This window comes from Elephas maximus, chromosome X, assembly GCF_024166365.1.
Source record: "Elephas maximus indicus isolate mEleMax1 chromosome X, mEleMax1 primary haplotype, whole genome shotgun sequence".
In the NCBI taxonomy this organism is placed as follows: Eukaryota; Metazoa; Chordata; class Mammalia; order Proboscidea; family Elephantidae; genus Elephas; species Elephas maximus.
In genome coordinates, this window is record NC_064846.1 from 145,650,109 (window position 1) to 145,671,743 (window position 21,635).

The 21,635-nt window shown below is 38.4% G+C and overlaps 1 protein-coding gene across 16 annotated transcripts in view; it reads left to right on the forward strand.

The window, feature by feature from the left end:
• The window catches only part of DMD (dystrophin), a 2,447,064-nt gene that overhangs the window by 2,410,724 nt on the left and 14,705 nt on the right, over positions 1-21,635 (forward strand). For all 16 annotated transcript variants that reach the window (XM_049872854.1, XM_049872851.1, XM_049872858.1 and 13 more), the window contains 3 exons: positions 7,543-7,786; positions 8,634-8,757; positions 20,297-20,389. In XM_049872854.1, coding sequence (XP_049728811.1) covers positions 7,543-7,786; positions 8,634-8,757; positions 20,297-20,389 — 461 coding nt within the window. The remainder of the gene's footprint in view (positions 1-7,542; positions 7,787-8,633; positions 8,758-20,296; positions 20,390-21,635) is intronic.

Genomic DNA, 21,635 nt, shown 5'->3' on the forward strand with positions numbered 1-21,635 from the left:
TCTCTGTGGAGTCACTGTCTGACATATATTCATCTGTATTGAAATGACTCCATGACTACATTCTAACAATTATAGAATCAATAGGGGTGAATTGTACATGTATAACTTTAAGAAAAATAAAGTACATATTGGTAACAATATAAATTGACAACCAAGTGTTAAAAAAAGTAAGTTGTATACTTACAGTTAAGCTTTCTTTAAAACGACTCACCTTGAAATAGTGGTTATTCTAGTGAACATTATGGGAACCAAACCAAAAAACCAAACCCATTGCTGTCGAGTCAATTTTGACTCATATCGACCCTATAGGAGAGAGTAGAACTCCCCCATAGAGTTTCTAAGGAGTGGCTGGTGGATTCGAACTGCTGACCTTTTGGTTAGCAGCTGTAGCTCTTAACCACTACGCCACCAGGGTTTCCTTTTATGGGAACTGTCTCCCCTATATGCCTTATAAATACTGTGTCCACCAAAATCTACCGTTATGGTATACTTTTAAAGATATTGGCACAAGATGTTTTTAAATATAAGGAAGTAACTGAATTAATGAGGGCTTCATGTCTCCATTTCTAACTCCTAACAAAAATATGTTCTCACATACTCTGTAACCATGGCCACACTCATTAGGAAACTCTTAGTAAAAAAAAAAAAAACTTAGTAAAAGTCATCTCTAATTCAACCTCCTGAGCAACAATTCTTCTTGATAACCCTCGTGAGCATTTATAAATACCTTAAAAGAAAATTTTGACATAAATCAAAAGATTGTGTATTTTACTTGATTGCTGGCAATATACCTCTTTTGAGCCATTTCTGGCTTTTAGAAACTTTGGCATGATAGCTTGGCCTGCCTCAGAGCTTTAGGAAGAAAAAATCGTCCCTCAAAAATCAAGTTTGTTACTGAGTTTACTGGGAGGTGTATGGGTGTCACATATTTGTTTAGGAGAAAGGCACTTGTTTGGCTTATTTAATCCTGGTCTAGTGAATTTAGGTTTGAATTAATACCAAGGGGACCTTGACTAGACATCTACAAAATCAATGTGCCCTGGTGGCTTCTGATTAAGATAGCATTAGCTTCTGCTTTAAGGCATCTTCCTCTGAGCCTACCATTTATCCAGTGTTAGATAAAATGTGGAGTGAAAAATGAAAAAGGCATAGTTAGACTTTAAAACAAGATCAACCTCTCCATGGACCAGAAATGGGGAAAAAAAAATAATAAAGCAAAGCAGGGTATAGTGAGTAGGGCTGAGTCTTGGGCTTTCAGCTCCTGCTGTAATAACAGGGATTAAAATTCTCCCCACAAGGTGGGAGCCCAGAGCCAGCCTTACTATTTGAAATCGGGGATCCCCAAAACACACCTGGAGAGACACATATACACACACACACATACTTGAAAGAAAATGAAAAGGAACGATCTTGACTGCTGCAGGAGACTACAGCTTATATGCAGTCATGAATCTAAAGGATCGAGCCAGAGTATGAGGTGGGGAGTACATTTAGGAAGGGAGTATCACATCCTTGAAATCAGGAACTGGCCTCATCTACCTGCTGCCTGGTGATAAATTAGCGATAGCTCCATATCCCTCAGTGCAGGAGCTGCAAACTACCTCTAGCTCTAGACTACAGGTCCCTGAGTGCAGATGGGAGCAACCACAAAACCACTTGACAGAGATAAGTCTGTAAGGCAAGGAAAACACTCACATGCAAAACTGTAACAGACAACACACACCAACATAAAACATTCCTTTCAAACTAGGTCTCTTAATAAAATCCAAAAGACATAAAGAAGTGAGAGAGTCCACCCCCTCAAAAAAAAGTTAACAACCAAAAGTGTGGATTAAGTGTGGATGAAAGGAAAATGATAGACCAATACAATGAAGATTGGTTTTAAGTATGTTTAGAATGCTCAAAGACATAAATAAAGGAATAACATTAATTAAAATGCCAAGAAACTAAGAAACAGAAATGGGTAAAGAGCAGGTGGATCTGAAAAAGACTTCTTTGGAAATAAAAACTGTAGTCATTGAAATTCCAAACACAAAAAACAGGATAAACTCTAGACTGGACCCAGTCAGAGGAGATAAGGAAATTAGAAAATGAAGAAGAAAACTTTTCTATATACAGCACTAAGAGAAAAAGGTAAGAAATATAAGTGAGCAATTAAGAGAGATGGAGAGTTGACCACAAGGGTCTAAAATATACTTAGTAAGGGTTTCAGAAGAAGAGAATGGAGGGAATGACAGAGAAACAACAGTGTAATAGCTGAGAATATTCCAGAATTGAAGGATGTGAGTCTTTAAGATAAAGGAAAAAAAAGTTCTACCAAGAGAAATCTCAAATATCTGGGATGGCAAGAAAGGCCGACAGAACAATTGGTATTCTTTACAGCTCAGCTTTGAGAAGCCCTGTCTGATCAAAATGAGCCTTTTCTGTTTTTTACTAGAAAACATAAAAATAGAAATTTAATGTGTTGTATATACCAAACCATGTTTTCTGACGCAAGGCACTTATAAATAACTCATAAAAGGAGAGCTCTGTGGACAACTAGACCCAAAGATCAAGGTCCCAAGGAAGACCTTGCTAGAAATCTAGTCTCCTATCAGTAACTTTCTGAAAAGCAGTTGGGAAGACAATAATTATTTGTTGCCGCATCTTGAAGTCAGTGTCCAAAAACAATGTTTTCAAAGGGAACATCGTGGACAACCCAATCTGGTGGAAGGAAGAATCTTGAATATGGCTCCTAAATAAAAAGGTGTCGTCAGCTGGAACATTTCAAGAAGGTGGTTTTCTTTTAGTGAGTAACTACCCAGTGCAGTCGAGTCGATTCCACTACAAGGGAAAAACTAGGAGATATTTCCTATCAAATGAAACTTTATGAACATTGAAGGCTGCTGCAAGTTCACAGAAACATTTAGCTGTTTGCCAGTTAAGTGGTCAGAAATTGGATTTAATTAATGTGGACAACTACATAAGTTGTTCCACACCCAAAGGACCAGTGTGTAGAGACTGGTTGAGGGTAAACTTATTTTGATAAATCTCTTTTTATTACTGCTTTGTCAAAGCAGATTGCTGTGAAACAAACTGTACACATAGCTATCCTTAAATTTCTCAGCAGGTCGGATTTCATTGAATACAGACAGGAGGTTCCATTCGACTCAGATAAGAGATTCCATTTCTATAGATGAAAAAGATCAGACATTGGTTTCCTGCATGACTTTACACAAATTGCCAGAAAGCTTGTAAAGTTAGGTACAAGGTAGAGCTAAGAAAACAAGACTAGATTGGATTTTATTTGTGCTTTCAATGGAGAGATCCAGCAGTGTGGAACTGAGCATTTTGGAAGACAAATCATCCCCCTGCGGAAAGTTTATTTCAGGTGTGGAACAACAGGAAATCGTTTTCCAATAGGAAATCTGGTCATGCGGTTACCTTATTTACTTTATCAAACTGGACAGTGGGAAACTCTTCTTACCTACTCACCACGTGCATCTCATGCTTTTTCTCATAGATCTCCCATATTTGTGGCTAGGAAGTTCTTTTACCTGATGAAATATGAAATATGGTCTGTGAACAACAGAAATCTGTCACTTTATTTTGGTATTTATCATAACTGGAAGAAAGGTATCAAGAGTTCTAATCAGTCATTGAGTATCAAATATTGTAAGTCTCCTAGGTTGGAATTGTATTCCCAGAAAATCCTAAAGCATTTGGGACCTTTGCGTGTGTTAGTACAGTCTGTACTGTTTATATTTCTTTTGACACCAATCAAATATAACCAAATGGAAGTGAATAAACAAAAAAAAAACCATAGAAATATTTAAATGAAAGAAACTTAATGGAAATAGACATTTTTAGGAAGAAAAAGGTATACTACATATAAGAAACAGTAACAATCAAGATCTTGTATGAATCTAACTATATAGGCCCAGAATCTATAAAGCAAAGTATGACAGAATTAAAAGGAGAAGCTACAAAATCCATACTTATATTTTAACACTCCTCTAACAGAAATTTTTAGCTGCAAAGAATAAAAAATTTAGTAAAGATATGGACAATTTGAACAACAAATTAACTAGTACAATCTAAATATATATTCAGAGCCTCCACCTTTCAAATGGAAAAATATTGAAATGGAAACAATTTTGTTTCAAGTACTCAGTGAACATTTATAGAAAGTGACTATGAACTATGTTGCAAAAAGAAGTATTGATAGATTTTAAAGGATCAGTATCATATAGGTGTTCTCTGATTAAAATGAAATTAAATTAGAAATATGCATTAAAAAGATAAGTGAAGAAAATATTTAGAAATATAAAAAGTGCACTCCTAAAAGACTTAAAAGCTAAATAAAAAAATCACAAGAGAAATTAAAAATGTAAGCAACTGAATTAAATCAAGTGCTACATATCAATTTTGGGGGGATACAGTTAGACTAGTACCTAGAAGGAAATTCATAACCCTAAGTACATTTATTCAAAACAGTAAAAATTGAAAATAAATTATTTAGATATTCAATCTGAAAAGGTAGGAGAAAAAATACAGTTAGTTACAAAATATTATTAACGGACATAAAACAAGGCTGGAATAAATGAAGAACTCCACCACATTCCTGGGCGAGAAGATTCAATAGCATGAAGTCAACTCTTATAGATGCAATGTAATTCAAACCCAAAATTGCAACAAGGATTTTCATGACATATGCAAATTTGACACTAAAACTGTAAGGAAGAGCAAAGGGCTCAGAAAAGCCAAGACAGTTTTGAAGAAGAACAAAGTGGGGGTGGGAGGACCTGACAGACATCATTTTATTTAAAGCTGTATGTAGTGTGAGATCGGCACAGGGATATACAAATAGACCAACAGAATAGAATAGGGAGATCAGAAGCACACCCTGTGATACATTGCAGGGGTACCATTACAAATCAGTGGGGAAATATTTGATGGCTATGAGAGAGGGGAGAGGCAGGGAGGGGAAATCACTAACTAAATAGTAGACAAGTGTTAACTTTGGTGAAGGGAAAGACAACACACAATATAAGTGAAGTTAGCACAACTTGACCAAGGCAAAGTCATAGAAGCTTCCTAGACACATCCAAACACCTTGAGGGACCGAGTTACTGGGGCCGAGGGCTGGGGACCATGGTCTCATGGGACATCTAGGTCAGTTGGCATAACATAGTTCAGAAAGAAAATGTTCTACATCTTACTTTGGTGAGTAGCGTCTGGAGTCTTAAAAGCTTGTGAGCGGCCATCTAAGATACATCTATTGGTCCCATCCCATCCAGAACAGAGGACAATGAAGAAAACCAAAGACACGAGGAAAATACCAGTCCAAAGGTCTAATGGACCACATGAATCACAGCCTCCACCAGCCTGAGCCCAGAAGAACTAGATGGTGCCTGGCTACCACCACCAACCGCTCTGACAGAGATCACAGTAGAGGGTCCAGAACAGCACAGGAGAAAAACGCAGAACAAAATTCAAATTCACACACACAAAAAGACCAAACTTACTGGTCTGACAGAGACTGCAGGAACCCGTGAAACTATGGCCCCCGGACACCTTGCTAACTCAGAACTGAAGGCACCCCCAAAGTTCACCTTTCAGCCATAGACAGGCCTATAAAACAATAACACATGTGAGGAACATGCTTCTTAGTTCAATCAAGTATATGAGACCAAATGGGCAACACCTGCCCTAAAGCAAAGACAGGAAAGCAGGAAGGGACAGGAAAACTGGATGAATAGACATGGGGAACCCAAGGTGGAAAGGGAAAGAGGGAGCGTGCCGCTAGAATGCAGGAATTGCAACCAATGTCACAAAACAATTTATAAATTTTTTAGTGAGAAACTAATTTGTACTGTAAACTTTCACCTAAAGCACAATTAAAAACAAATCAGTGAGGAAAAAAAGGAGTAGCCAACGAATGGTGCTAGGTTAACAGGTTATCTATGGTGGCGGCGGGCGGGGGTGGGGGGAGTGAAATCAGATGCTATCTTCACACACCAAGTACAGAAATAGATTCTGGGTGGATTAAAGTCCTAAATGTGAAAAACAAAATTTTAACCTTTAAAATGTAGATGTAAGGAAGATTTTCCTAAATAAGACATAAAATATAGAAGATACGGAAGGGTGTATCGAAATTTCAAATGTTTGTACAACAGGAAACCATGAACAAAGTTAAAAATGATCTACACTAAAACAAGTGGAGATAATATTTGCCGTGCACATAACTAGCAAAGGACAAGTATCCAGAATATATCCAGAACTTTACTAAGTAAATAGACAATCCAGTAGGAAAATGGGCGAAAGAAACAAACAAGCAAAAAAAAAGCCAATTAACTTGTAAGAAGTTTAACATCACCCATAATCAGGGAAATGCAAAGTAAAATACACCCTTCATAACTGGCCAAATTTAAATGTCTGGTAACACCAAGTATTTAATGAAGATGTGGTCAGATGGAAATTCTCACACACTACTTGCAAAACCACTTAGGAGAGCAATTTGGTGATAAGTAGCAATGGTGAAGATGTTGCTGGAACCCAACTATTCTAACATTTAGATATATTCTGTAGAGAATATCTTAATAAGGTATCCAAGGAGACAGGTATAAGGAAGTTCATCACATCATTGTAACAGTGAAAAGTTGGAAAAACCAAATGTCTAGTAATAGGAGAATGTTGTTGGCATATTCAAGCATGAAAATACTTCACAGAAGTTAAAATCATGAACTGTTATGTATCGACATGGATAAATTTCCAGAACGATGTTCAAGGGAAAAGCATCTCTTAGAACGGTATGTACACTCTGTAAGCATAAAGTTCTTAAATGTAAAGTTTAAGAACATGCAAAATAATGCTATTAGATTGGGTCTCATGAAACGGCCATTTTTGGAGGTAAAAACCAGTCAAATGTCAGCATCTTTATTAAGTTCAATCTAATATTTGTAGATATAGCCATGGTAATGCTGGACATGGAATTCAATATGGCATTATCGTCTTGGGGACAAAGTGAGGAGGGAACTGAATGATATTAAGGAGGTAACATGCGGGATCTTCAACTTTAGCTGTTGTATCTTATTTCTTCAAGAAATTTTGATGCAGTGTGGTAGGTACATGGGTATACTTTTACCATATTCTTGTACATTTCTCTTGAAAATATTTGATGACATTTTTAAGCAAACCCAAGTGTTGATAGAGGTATGCAGATTTTAATTCCGTGACATTATGGAGCACTATTTACCAAATGATTAAATTCTTTGCTGCACACTTATCTGAACATAACACTCATGAGGCTTTTAGTATAACAGAAAAAATCAAAAAGCATCTCTTCTCACACACCGGGCAAACGTTTCAAATTTTATTTTGTTCTTTTAGCATTGGTAAGATTGTTATCATAAAAATCATCCATTAAGTGCCTCTCTTTTGCTTGCTGTTGGTGGTTGGTGGTGGTCAGATGCATCTATCCACCATGTTCTATGAAATCCAATAATGATATTCAAGTTTCTCTTCTTTTCTTTTTTTCTTCTTTGATGCCAACACCAACAGGAATCTGCAAGCAGAATATGACCGTCTGAAGCAGCAGCATGAACATAAAGGCCTGTCCCCACTGCCGTCTCCTCCTGAAATGATGCCCACCTCTCCCCAGAGCCCCCGAGATGCTGAGCTCATTGCTGAGGCCAAGCTTCTGCGTCAACACAAAGGCCGCCTGGAAGCCAGGATGCAAATCCTGGAGGACCACAATAAACAGCTGGAGTCACAGCTGCATAGGCTAAGGCAGCTGCTGGAACAAGTGAGGCCCCCGTCTCTCTAACATGAGACATTTACAAGAACTCATTTCCCTCTCTTAAACAAAACTAAAACATAGAAGAACTCTAAAAAGTCCTTTGTATAAGTGCAACTAGCATCAGCTTGTTGAGTATTTGATGTATGCCGAGCAAAGTGCTCAGTATTAAGAGAGAGAAAAAGAGGAGGAAAGTAATGTGTTTCTTTATATTTGTTCAAGACTGTTGTCCTACAAACGTGTTTTTTGCTCGACCAACTTGAAATACATCTTGGAAAAAAATGCCCGGAAGTGTCCACTAGTTCTCTAAAAGTGAAAATTTTACCTCTTGAAATAGAACTTTCTTTTTTGTAATGAGTTTTATTGTCTAATAAAATTTCGATTTTTTCTCTTCTTCCAATCCATAAAATATGATTTTTTTAAGCCTCCATTGAAAACCTAGCAAGATACTGCTCTACCTGGACATGGTCCCTGCTTTCTGGGAATTTATAATTTTGAGATATTGTCTCCTCATCTTGTTAATACTTCACAAAAATATGACTCCTCCATTATCTTTGTGTTCACTATTCTCACATTACCTTCTAAATCTTTCTGTTATTTAGTCTAGTGATATCTTGTTCCACAGTAGTCCTAATATTTTTTCAAAGTTGTGGTGGGGACAGGGGCACAATTCAGATACATATCCATGTATCTTATCAACAGTGAAATTTCTCAAATTCACCAATCTTTGGGCGGTTTCCAATTAGGAAAGATCAAAATTTCATAGACTCATGAGTGTTTATCAGAGCCTTATTTGTATATATTTGTTTGAGTGTTTATTATGAAAAATAATCCTGTTTTCTTTTGGATGTCTTAGCCCCAAGCAGAGGCCAAGGTGAATGGTACAACAGTGTCCTCTCCTTCTACCTCTCTACAGAGGTCAGACAGCAGTCAGCCTATGCTGCTCCGGGTGGTTGGCAGTCAAACTTCAGAATCAATGGGTAAGTTCCTTAGCTACTTCTGGATTTTGATATCTCTTAAGGTCTGGAAATGGTGAAATGTTTGCTCATCAATCCACATCATCAGCTAAATTATCTAATACCACTTGTAGACAACACAATGTCATAAGTGCTTTAGGAGATACAAAGATAAGTGACTGTCCTACCTCTCAAAGAGCTGGTTATTTGAATAAGCCAGAGTAGTGGTAAAGTTTTATTCATTTTAAAGACCAGAGAAGACTTTATGGTAAGTTGTTATTTATGAAGGATAGAGTAGGGATCAAGCATACCTTAAAGAAGGACTAGCATTGTGCAAAGGTATAGCAATGAGGAGCTCAGGCCAAGGGCGGGATACAGCCTAACCCGTTGCTGTTGAGTCGATTCCCAGTCATAGCGACCTATAGAATAGAGGAGAACTGCCCCATAGAGTTTCCAAGGAGCACTTGGTGGATTCAAACTGCCGGCCTTTTGGTTAGCAGCCGTAGCACTTAACCGCTATGCCACCAGGGTTTCCATAGAGTCCAGTTTATTAGAAAGACAAGGTCAAAGCAGGAGGTGAAGGGAAATAAGTTTGCAGAGGAAGGTCTGGGGTCTGGGTTACATTATCATGACATGAATGTTGGATAGAGGTGTTTGACTCCTTTTGACAGGTGTCAAGGAGCCATTGAAAATCATATACCAGTTGAGAAATAGCTAAAAAGACCTTTCTAAAAAGATGTATTCTGGCATCCATGCCTGTCTCAAGGTAGAGCTTTTATAGATGGAAAAACCCGTTAGGAGACTATTGCAAAGATTAAGGTACGTGAGTTCTGAGAACCTGGGCTTTAGGGTTGTGAGTCATGAAATGGGAGGAGATGGATATGAGACTATTATCTCAATATAGAGTACCCAGGACCTGGATAAGGACTGACTGTATGATGTGAGCAGAGGAAATGAGGGAACACAACTTAGTTGGAAGAAGATAGTGATACGTTTGATGGTGGATGTATTGTGTTTGAAAAACTGGTAAATCTTTTAAATCATGTTTAGCAGAAAGATAAAATACAGTTCTATAACTGGTGGAAGAAAACAGGCTGGAGAGGTTTGCGAGTAAGTGCCGTAGAATTGATAGCTAAAGATGAGAAATAATATAATGAGGGTGCTTAGATACAAAACCTTAGAGAAGACCTCCATATGGGTGATGGTGTAGTGAAGGAATGGGGAGTAGGAACAGGTGGTCAAAAGGTCAAATGCTGAAGACAGCTCAATGAAATGGAAATAAATTACAGCTCATTGGATCACTATAAATTCTACCATTGGCCACTCCTGGGAAAGCAGTTTCAGCCAAGAGAAGGGAAGTTGGAGAGTTGCCATCTTTTCAGGAAAAGAAAAGACCAGGTAATCTTAAAAATGAGTGAGGCTTGAAGAAAGTGAAGACACTTTTAGAACATTACCAAGTAATAATGAGGGCCTACTTAAAAGTTAGATGAATTTGTGTGAGGAAACTGTCAATGTGGTTTGGTGTAATTTTTCAGCAGTGTTCTCTGACTAGGACTCAGTTCTAAGAAAGCTGGAATTGATGAGGCATGCATGATAAAAGAAGATCAAAATGAGTAAGGCATTATACAGTGTTAATGAGTACATTGTTAATATAGCCATGAAAGGGCCATGCCCACCATCTGCTCATTGGTCTTTCCTGATGTTCTAGGCTAGACAATAAGAGGTTTTACACAGGTACCTTGCCCATCCTCCTCATTTCTCCTTCTCTCTTAAGGCCTAGCACGAGTCAACCCCATGCTCCACGCTTCCTTTTCCCTGGGTCCTAAAGTGGTTATACTTGGCCTTCTTGATCTTATCTCATAGAAAGGAAAAAACAGAAAGGAAGAGACCTGTGACTACTTGATTCCTCACACTTAAAGCTCTATTGTGGTACCATGGTGTGTTGAGGAATTCATTTCATGCTTGAGCTCTTCCATGAATGTAGAAGTAAGAGAAGCAAACTGCCTAACCAGAACTGATGAAACAAAAGGGAAGGTTCAAGGGTGTGAGTGAGTTGTATAGTGGGAGATTAGGAGGCTATGGTCAGGATAATTCAAAAATTGGGCATCATGGAAATAAAACATTTTCAAGTGATGCCTATAACTTAGGTATAGCCTACTGGTGAGCTGTTGACGATTGTACATGGAGATTATTGAGGGTGAGGTGCACAGTTCTTGGGGTTGATAAGGCCAACGTTGTTGGGCTTATCAGAAGGATGGTGAGGTCCTTATGGTGGAAATGATGACAGACAAGTATGAGAATGAACAAAGATGCTGAGGAAGGGGGGTGAGAGCTCTGACATGGTTAGCATTTCTGAAGATGGAGAAAGAGTGACTGAAGCAAATGTGATGAACTTGAAGAACCTGGAGCAGTGGGCAAAAGTCACAACCTCCTCCAGAGAAGTCAAACCTTGTAGAAAAGCCAAGTATCAGTTTTTTTGAGAAGGAAGAAGAAATGCCTGAAGTTGTTTTCCTGGTTTGATCATGCCTCATTGATTTAGGGCAATTTCCACATCAGATTCTCTTTCTCCACATGAGATCTGAATATAGCCAATGGGCTATTGGGACTGTCAATGATAGTGCAGCATGTGAAAAAATATTATATGCCTTTGAGAAGTCTATAAATTCCAAAAATAACTGAGTTTTAGTGCCTCTGTTGTTATTTCCTCAGAATTTTCTTTTCTTTTCTTTTTGAAGTACGTAAAGCATGTGAAACTAAGTCGCATATTTTAGCAGGGAGATTCAGAGCCCTGGGTGCTTAGAAGCATTAATTATTTAGGCCTGTCAACACTGGTGAAGAGGCAGCACGCCTATTAAAGCAACCAAATTAAAGTACACATCAGGCTGTGGTCCTGATGATTTGTGGAGCCGAGAAAATCGTGGCAGAATCGAATACAAGGACAGAGGGGCTCCATACCAATGGCTGAGTTAAAGCTAAGAGATAACTCGCCAATGTAAAATAGATAGGCTGTTTTTTAGGTTTTGTTCTCTGAAAGAAAAGACTGAATTCAGGGGTGATTTTTTTTTTTCCAACTGCATAAACCTACTTCATTTAAGAAAAAAGTCACCATCCTCTTGAAAGATGCACACAGGTTTTAAATAAATGCAACGCGTATGCTTGTGCTTTGAAGGTTTGAGGCATGCTGAGGCTGAGATTTGCTGACCTGTATTGAGATTTGTTTCTTTCAATATACAACCTCAGTGACTTTTTTTAAATTGAAATATGAGTTAAGTTATACTTGGTGATCAGGCTAAATTGTCACAGTGTTTCCTCCATCTGTGATCTACTTATCACTGCTAAGTCTCTGCGTACCATATCTGTGCTCTATACATTTTTTTTATGAGGACAGGGTCCCCATGAAGCATACATTCTATTGGAAATTGCAGGAGACAGACAATAAACAAGCAAATTTCTTAATGAAATTTATCTCTTTTTTTGGCTGTCATGAGCTATGAACACAGGAGTCTACAATTTTGTAACAATGCCATATCTTTAATGACTCCTCTTCTACCCAAAACAAAAAATAACCAAACCCATTGCTCTCAAGCTGATTCCAGCTCCTAGCGACCCTGTAGAACAGAGTAGAAATGCCCCCATAGGGTTTCCAAGGCTGTAATCTTTATGGAAGCAGACTGCCACATCTTTCTCCTGCGAAGTGGCTGATGGGTTCCAACTGCCAACCTTTTGGCTCACCGCTGAGAGCTTTAACCACTGTGCCACCAGGGTTCTGCCTTCTACCCAGTCATTCTTTTTTTTGTGTATGCTTTAGGTGAAAGTTTACAGCTCAAGTTAATTTCTCATACAAAAATTTATACACATATTGTTTTGTGACATTAGTTCTAATCCCCACAATGTGACCACACTTCCCCTTTCCGTCCTGGGTTCCCTGTGTCCATTCAACCAGTTCCTATCCTTTCTTGCCTTTTCATCATGCCTCTAGACAGGAGCCGCCCATTTGGTCTCGTGTATTACCTGATTGAACTAAGAAGCACACTTCTCATGTGTATTACTTTTTGTTTTATAGTCCTGTCTAATCTTTGTCTGAAGAGTGGGCTTCGGGAATGGTTTTAGTTCTGGGTTAACAGAGCATCCGGGGGCCATAGTTTCAGGGGTTCTTCCAGTCTCTGTCAGACCAATAACTCGCGTCTTTTTATGTGAATTTGAGTTCTGCTCTGCAATTTTCTCCCACTCCGTTGGGGACTCTCTGTTGCGTTCCCTAAACATTCTTTTTGAAAAGCAGTTTATTGTTTCTTGCATTTACTTACCTTGTTTGTTCAAAATCTTAAAATGTTCCCCACCTTTTTATGTAGAATAATTTCAAAGGTATAGGAACCAGCCCTGGAGAAGGACACCATGTTTGATAAGGTAGAAAAAGAGGGTCAGCGAAAAAGAGGGAGACCCTCAACTAGATGGATTGACAATAGTGGCTGCAACAGTGGGCTCAAAGATAGCAATGATTGTAAGCATGATGCAGGACTGGGCAGTGTTTCATACTGTTGTACATAGAGTCGCTATGGGTCAGAACCGGCTCAAATAACACCGAACAACAACAACATAAGAACATTGTAATTAATTCACTAATTAACATTTTTGCCATATTTGCTTTATATCTGTTTATTTATGTACCTTTATGTATTTTTAAATATATGGCATATGTTTATTTATATTAACATCTACTTATATCTATATATTAATATATCTTTATACATACTGTATATGTTTATATACATATTTATCATATTTATGTGTGTGTCTAGTTGATTTGTTTGTTTTGTTTTTGCTCCACTGACCCACTTAATAGTTATGTTTCTGATATAATGACACTTCAAGGTCAAAGATAGTCTCCTTCATAACCACGATGGGATTATCACACACAGGAAATTAACATAGATACAATAACATCATCTGTGTGGTAATCCTGTGAAAAATACTTAATCTGAATCCAATCATAAGTAAATAAGCAGACAAATCCAAATTAAGGAACATCCTACGAAGCTACTGGCCTGACCTCTTCTAAAATGTCAGCGTCATGAAATATATAAAAAGGCTAGAAATGGTTCTAGAATAGAGAAGACTGAAGAAACATGACAACTAAATGCAAAGCATGACCCGTCATTGGATCCTGAATGAAAAGTTAAAAGCTAAAAAAGAACATTATTGGCAGAATTGGGGAAATTCCACTTTGTTCCTTTACCTACCTTTTTTACCATGCCCTACCGCCAGCAATCCAGTCACCAAGGTCAGTCTGTTCTGCTCCGTTCATTCTGTGTAAGCTGCCTAATATGTTTATAAAAAGAGCAAAACCCTTGAATTCAGCTGCTTCTGCCCAAGCGTAAGCCCTCATCATGTGCTACCTGAGCAAACAATACAAATATTCTCCTAATGGATTTCTCTGCCTTTTGTCTCTTTTCCAAGACATCTTCCAAATGCTTCTAGTTACTCTTCTGACATTCAGATTGTATCATCTTATTCCCCTCCTTAAGCATTTTTAATGGCTCCTGTTTGTGAACAGAATAAAGTCCAGACTCTCTAGTATGGTATTCAAAGCCCACCTCCCTCTCCAGCCCATTGTTTTCATTTATTGCCTTCAAACATTATCCTTCTGCCTTTATTCACAGACCCCGGGGTCACCCACACATTTCTTGCTATCTCATTGCTCTATGCTGTCATTCCTCTTTGGCCTTAAGCACAGTGCTTTCTTAACCTGAAATATATCATCCTTCTTTTTCACTCTTCTCTGTTTTAAATATGGAGTCAATGAGTCTTCCCTTGGAACTTAATCATGCATTTATATGGCTTAATAATGCATTATATCTTTTAATTTGTCCTTTCTTATAGTTATTAGCATTTCTTTCTTCTCTCTAGAATTCCCTAGAACTTCAGCTCCTTAAGGGCAGGGACTAAAACAAAACAAAACAAAAAAAAACCTGTTGCAATCGAGTCAATTCTGACTTACAGTGACCAGAACTGCCCCACAGAGTTTCCAAGGAGCACCTGGTGAATTCAAACTGCCAACCTTTTGGTTAGCAACCATAGCACTTAACCACTCTACCACCAGGGTTTCTAACTCCTACTTATTTCCTTTCCCATTTGAGCACCCTCTATGCAACAGAAAAAGGAGCCCTGATGGTACAGTGGTTAATTCAATTGACTGCTAACCAAAAGCTCGGCTGCTAAATACCACCAGTGGCTCCACTGGAGAAAGATGTGGCAGTCTGCTTCTGTCGAGATTTACAGCCTTGGAAACCCTATGGGGTTGCTCTGAGTCAGAATCGACTTGACAGCAGTGAGTTTATACAACAGACACTCAGTAAAGCGTTTATTGAATGAATCTTTTGGAAATTAAGCACAATACATCCTTGTGTAAATTTGGAGTTATCCACACACTTAGGAAATTTAGCTACTAATTTCATTCTCTCTCCCCACCATTCAAAAACTGACCAGCATAAAATCAGCATCACCATTGTAGACCATAATATATTAAAGAACTTACACACAGCATGTGTAAAATGGAAAGCGTTTACCTCAAATCATAATGTTAAAAGGTAATTGAAGCCAATTATCTGGTCCTGGATAAACCACTGAATTTTTTTTTGCTTCTGAAAAACTGGAGAAAGGCGGGAAAGACAAGATAATAACATACCAAGTCAGCAATTGGTTAAAAAGATACTGTGTGATTTAGATTCATGATCCCAAGGAAAATGAGGCTGGGCTTATTTGTTCATACACAGTCCCCTTTTTAAGAGAAAAAAATTTTCTCATACACAGCTCCTTTTCTTAAGAGAAAATAATTTGCTTAGGTGCACATAAAATCACACCTAACACCCTAGGAGTAAGGACCCTTCTGTCTATTCTGCATAGGTTGCAGGGATTCTGACTAAAATAATTTTTAAAGCAAGTAGACTTGAAGAACATCCTGCCTATGGCAAAACATTCCATTTCATTTTTCTCGGATTAAATTGAGTTAGCCACCCCTTTTTTTGCTTCACTTCAGCAATGTCTGTTGTATTATGCTACATCAGGGTGCTATTTTACTTCGACCCGTGTATTTCCTTATTTCGAGACGTTCATTTTTAAAATGTTTCAAAGTCATTTCTTTGGACCCACTTCAGGCAAGCCAAGAAGATTATAGCTAATAATCCAAAAAGGATTTTTATGGGTGTTTGTGGGAATCACCTTGGAGTAGAATCAAGTTGAAGTGTTAATGCTAAAGAAGTGCCATTAACTAAGTTTGGAATCCCTTAACCACTAGCAATATGCTATTTGAGCTGGCAGTGAATCAGCTGGCCAAATTCCTAGTGTGCATAGTTGAGACTCAATCAGTATTTTCTTGTTAAAAAAATAAAAAGATTGTTGAGGGGAGGGAGGACTTGTGGTCTACAAGAATTGCTGTTAGACTCAGGAAACTTCTGGGCTGCCTGTCCCTGCGTGGTGCAAATGGTGAATGCATGTAGCTGCTAACCAAAAAGTTGGTAGTTCAAATCAATCCAGAAGTGCCTCAGAAGAAAGACCTGGCGATCTACTTCCCAAAAATCAGCCACTGAAAACCCAATGGAGCACAGTCCTACCCTGACACACATATGAAATCACCATGAGTCTGAATTGACTTGATAGCAACTTTTTTTTTAAATCATATTGTAGCTAAATATCAGTAGATGATTAGACAACCCATAAATATTAGTGTCTTGCTGATTTGATGCCCTAAAAGAGAGCGTATCGGTCAGCTACTGCTGTGTAATAAATAACCACAAATAAGTTGCATGACCTCATTCATGCATCTGTTGGTCGGCTGGAGTTTTGCTGGAGCTCAGCTGGGCTTGATTCCAGGTTTGGGGTTGGGTTTGGGTCTGCTCCACATGTCTCTCATCCTCCTTGGACCAGCAGACTACCTGGGCTGTGTACTTTTTACGGCACCCAAATTCCTGAGCCAAGGAAATACACTCTCTCCCCTTGCTCACTCCGTTTTCTCTACACTGGCCTTCTTGCCGTTCTTTGAAAGAGCTAATCACAGTCCCCTCTCAGGGCCTTTGTACTTGCTCATCCTTCTGTCTGGAGTGCTTTTCTCTCAAATACCTGCATGACCATCAAGTCCTTAAGGTTTTTACTCAACTGCACCTCATCAGGGAGGGCTTCCAAGACTCCCTTCACTCCCCCTCCCTAACCCTCTCACCTCTGAGCATTTATCACCTTCTGACCAAAAACCAAAACCAAACCCACTGCCTTCAATTCCGACTCATAGCGACCCTGTAGGATAGAGTAGAACTGCCCCGTAGAGTTTCCAAGGAGCGCCTGGTGGATTCGAACTGCCGACCTTTTGGTAAGCAGCCATAGCACTCAACCACTGCACCACCAGGGTTTCCCACCTTCTGATAGAAGTACGGAATTTACTTGTTTATTGGCTTAGGCTGTGTGTCCCCACAACCATGTGAGTTCCATGAAGATAGGGCTGTTTTGGTTGTTTCTTGCTATAACCCCAGCACCTAGAACAGTGCGTGTTATATAATCAGCTTTTGATAAATATCTGAATAAAACAGATTATTCTTACTACTTTTAAATTTTTATGTCTTTTTAAGACAGTTTTAAAATGTGTTACTTTACCTTCAGTACAGTGGTGTTTCATTTAGCTGTTTTGATTTTTCCAGTATAATCTAAGAGAGAAAATATTAGGCATTAAGCACTATGCAGTGGGTTGATTCACCTCTACTCATGCATATATATGATAAATCTGACTTTGATTCTTAAAACGTGATTAAACCCAGTGCCATCGAGTCGATTCCAATTCATAGTGACCCTATAGGACCGAGTTGAATCCAAAGGATTTTTTACTTAAAGCCTTTGAGAATCCTGAAAAAAGAAGAAAACAAGATTATATTTTACTCGTTTATGTACCACTGTGTTTCAATGGATACACGTATCACTGCCATGAAAGTTCTGCATTAAAACAAATAAGCCAATTTTGCATTTGTATTTGGACGCTCATATTTGAGACTCACCAATGATAGGTTTATCAGTGTAGATGAACTTGACTAACATCGTTAGGTTTATACTTTATAATTTGCTCCTGGAAAGAATTCAGGGAAAGAAATGCCAATCACTCCATTGAACTGTACTTGAATCTTAACACAGTACAATTGAGTTCCTAGAGCTCCAGTATGATGTAATTAAACTATCACAAATATTAACATTGGTGCTCATGAGTGTCTCTTTGGTTCAGATTTATTCTGCAAGGTATACTATCACTAAAGTGGACTTGCTGCCATTAAAAAATGCCTCATGTTTCCCAGTTCAGCAAAATTTTGCATTGGTAATGGAACAGAGAGATATAATCAGCCCTGCAGTTGTCAGGATCCTGTTCTTCCTGGCAGTATTTCATCCATGCCATCTTCACCAAATAATGGAGTATTAAAATGCAGGAAAAGGGAAACTAAAAATACTGAGTTTCCCTTTTTTCTTTTCTAAAGGCATAAAGTTATAGAAGCAAATAAATATACACACGTACACGTATGTGTGTATGTATATGTCTATGTGTGTGTGTACATAAGATTCCTGGGTGATGCAAACGGTGTGTGGTTTGAACCTACTCAGCATCGTTGGGGAAGAAAGGCCTGGTGATCTGCTTATATAAGATTACAACCATTCATTGAAAACCCTATGGAGCGCAGTCCTACTCTGAAACACATGGGGTTGCCATGAGTCAGAATCGACTTAACGGCAATGGGTTTGGCCTGGGGTTTTTTGGTATCGGTGGGTGGATGGATAGAGGGATGTTGGAACTCTTTTCACTTTGTGACCTTAATCCTTCAGTATTTATTTCCTGTACTTAGTATTTCAAAGAAGTTTTCTATGATATCCTGCCGTGGGACTCACAGAATCAGAGTCTTTTTGTCTACCCCAGGTTCTTAACCCTCCATTTAATGATGGTACTCAGCCTACATCCAACTAGAATAAGATTTTCTCTTAATGGTTAGCATTACCAAGGATTCTTTTAGCTTGGCCATTAAAAAGCAATGATGACAACGTAGCAATACATGAAGGATTATAATCATAGTTGAAAATCCAACTGGCAGAGACCAAAGGAAATGACCCTCATATTTAAGATACAAGCTCCCCAGTCATTTCCAAGTCAGATGTGAACCTGGGGTTGTCCTTAAGCATGCTCACTGTTGTTGATTTGCTGGAGCAAGGTCTTGATTTAGATGAAAGTGACAATATGCTGAAAAAATAGAGCTTCAAAAGAGGTTATTTTCACTACGGGAAAATTTAATGTTATGAAATACTAGTTTCAAATGACCTCCAAAGTTCAAATTAATTTTGTTTGCACTTAGGAAATTTTCCCCTTACTGAAAATGCTGTTTGAGGTAGATTTCTTTGACACATGAAGAAATAGTAGAGACACAGATCCACAAACTCTTACGAGGGGACTGTCATTCCCAGTAGAAGACCATCCACCCCTAAACTCCTTTTACATCCAAATCATCATTCTTTCCTCACACAAACTGTCAAAAAAATTTTTTTCTTTAATTCCCCTTTACCAGCCCCCCAGACCTCATTATGATAAAGTAGTCTCAAGTAACAAAGAGGAAAGGGACATAACTCCCCAGTATGCCCCATGTCTACAGTTCTTAGAATATTAATATTTTATTACTTATATAGGTCACATACAACTTTTATTTCTCCCTATGACATTGGACTTTAAAGATACTTGAGTTTTGTTTGTATTGTTGGCTAAATGTCAAAGGAAAGTGTGGAAAAATACCTTAGTGTCTATCTCCATGCCCTTCTCACCTTCATAGAGTGAATACAGACTGTCACATTCTTATTACAAAGAAAAAAGCTTCATATTTGTTAATGGGGATTCACCAGTTTGATCTTAACTTCTAAATAAATATATAATTTTATTCTCCGAGGATAATGACATAGATAAATTGCTTCATGGATTTCTTCTTCCCTTTAAGGAACTGCCGTTCTGTAATTACTAAGCTTGAGGAGTTTTTTTATTTATGTGTTATTTATGTTATTTATAAGCAAGTGAAAATGAATTCATAATGGTATTAAAAATGTGATCATGGACTTTTTCTCTAATTTTTCCTTGTCTTATTTATCTAGTGCCACTACAACAGAAATACCACAAGTGGTTGGCTTTAGCACACAGAAATTTATTCTCTCACAGTTTAGGAAGCTATAAGTCTGAATTCAGGGTGCTGGTTCTAGAGGAAGGCTCTCTCTCTGTTGGCTCTGGGGAAAGGTCCTTATTTCTTGGCTCCTTGGTGATCTTCATGTGGCATGGTATCTATCTCCTCCCATCTCGCCTTTCTCACTTGCTTGTTTAATTGCTTTTATATCTGAAAAGAGACGGACTCAAAATGCACCCTAAGCTAATCCTGCCTCATTAACGTAACAAAGACAACCCATTCCCAAGTGGGCATAGAGGTTAGGATTTATAACACATATTTTGGGGGGACATAATTCAACCTATGACATTCCTTAATTGTAATGTGCCACTATTTGTTTTGCTTTCATTAAGGTGAGGAAGACCTTCTTAGTCCTCCCCAGGACACAAGCACAGGGTTAGAGGAAGTGATGGAGCAACTCAACAACTCCTTTCCCAGTTCGAGAGGTAAGCTCCAATACCTAGAAGCAATCAAAAGTTGTTGGAATTACGCCAAACGCTCACTTCCATACCCAAGTGATGCGTGTATTTTCCATGTTTAAACAGACACATGCTAACAGAAGGCCAATTTGGAATCACAGTCAACAGATTTTATTTTTAAACATGAATTTCTGGTTTGGAGGAAATCCTGGTGGCATGGTGGTTAAGTGGTATGGCTGCTAACCAAAGGCTCAGCAGTTCGAATCCCCCAGGCACTCCTTGGAAACTCTATGGGGCAGTTCTACTCTGTCCTATAGGGTCACTATGAGTCGGAATTGACTCGACGGCCCTGGGTTTTTTGGGTTCTGGTTTGGAGGATTTTGAATTCAAATACCTGTATAATCAAGATGTTTCTGGAAATAAGAATGCTACCTTACATTTATAAACTGTTAATTATGAGGTCCCTTTCACCTAGGAGTGATTATTCTGTAACTTTCGCAGATGAGGAAATTAATGTCTTTGCTGAGAACATACAGTTACTTCACACTATGGCAAACCCTAGAACATGCCTAGTGAGCAGTGGTGGTGGGGATTCTGACATAAAATCTGATGTCCTTTATATTTAAAATTGTGTCTTACTCCATCATTTCAATGTAGCTATAACTCAATCTTTATATAATAGTTTCTTACTGTATCTTTTTTTTTTTTCACTTCCATGGATGGAATACAGATTTAGCAAAGAAAGCCGTTAATATTATTTTTCTTTCTGCTCATCAGTTTGACCTTGGGCATTCTGCCCTTCATATAAAGGCAGCACTTTACCCCACAGAATTTTCCTTCCAGTCAGCGTCAAATTCAGATGCCTTGCCTCATCCAAGGAGATATATATATATATATATATATATAAAAAATAGGTGTCATTAGTTTTGTGGAGTATTTATTTTGCTTTATTGCCCCGACATAAAACAAAGTCACCGACCCACCTCCTTTCAATAAATAAAAAGAATGGCAGCAGTCACCTGTGATCAAATAGAGGGAAAGCCTGGAGAAGTATAAGGGAAAAACACAAGGCTTTGTGGCCAGTGATTGGCACCCCTAATGGGCAGCCTAGGAGGGAAGGGTGGCAGAAAATGTAGGCTATTTGTTCCTCTCCACAAGGGCAATTAGGAGGGTGTTTTGAGTTGTATGTTTTTCCTATCTTTTTGTTCGGTGTCAGTGAACAATGGCCGTTTCCTACCTATTTGATGTATGAGTGAACGTTGTGCAATACACA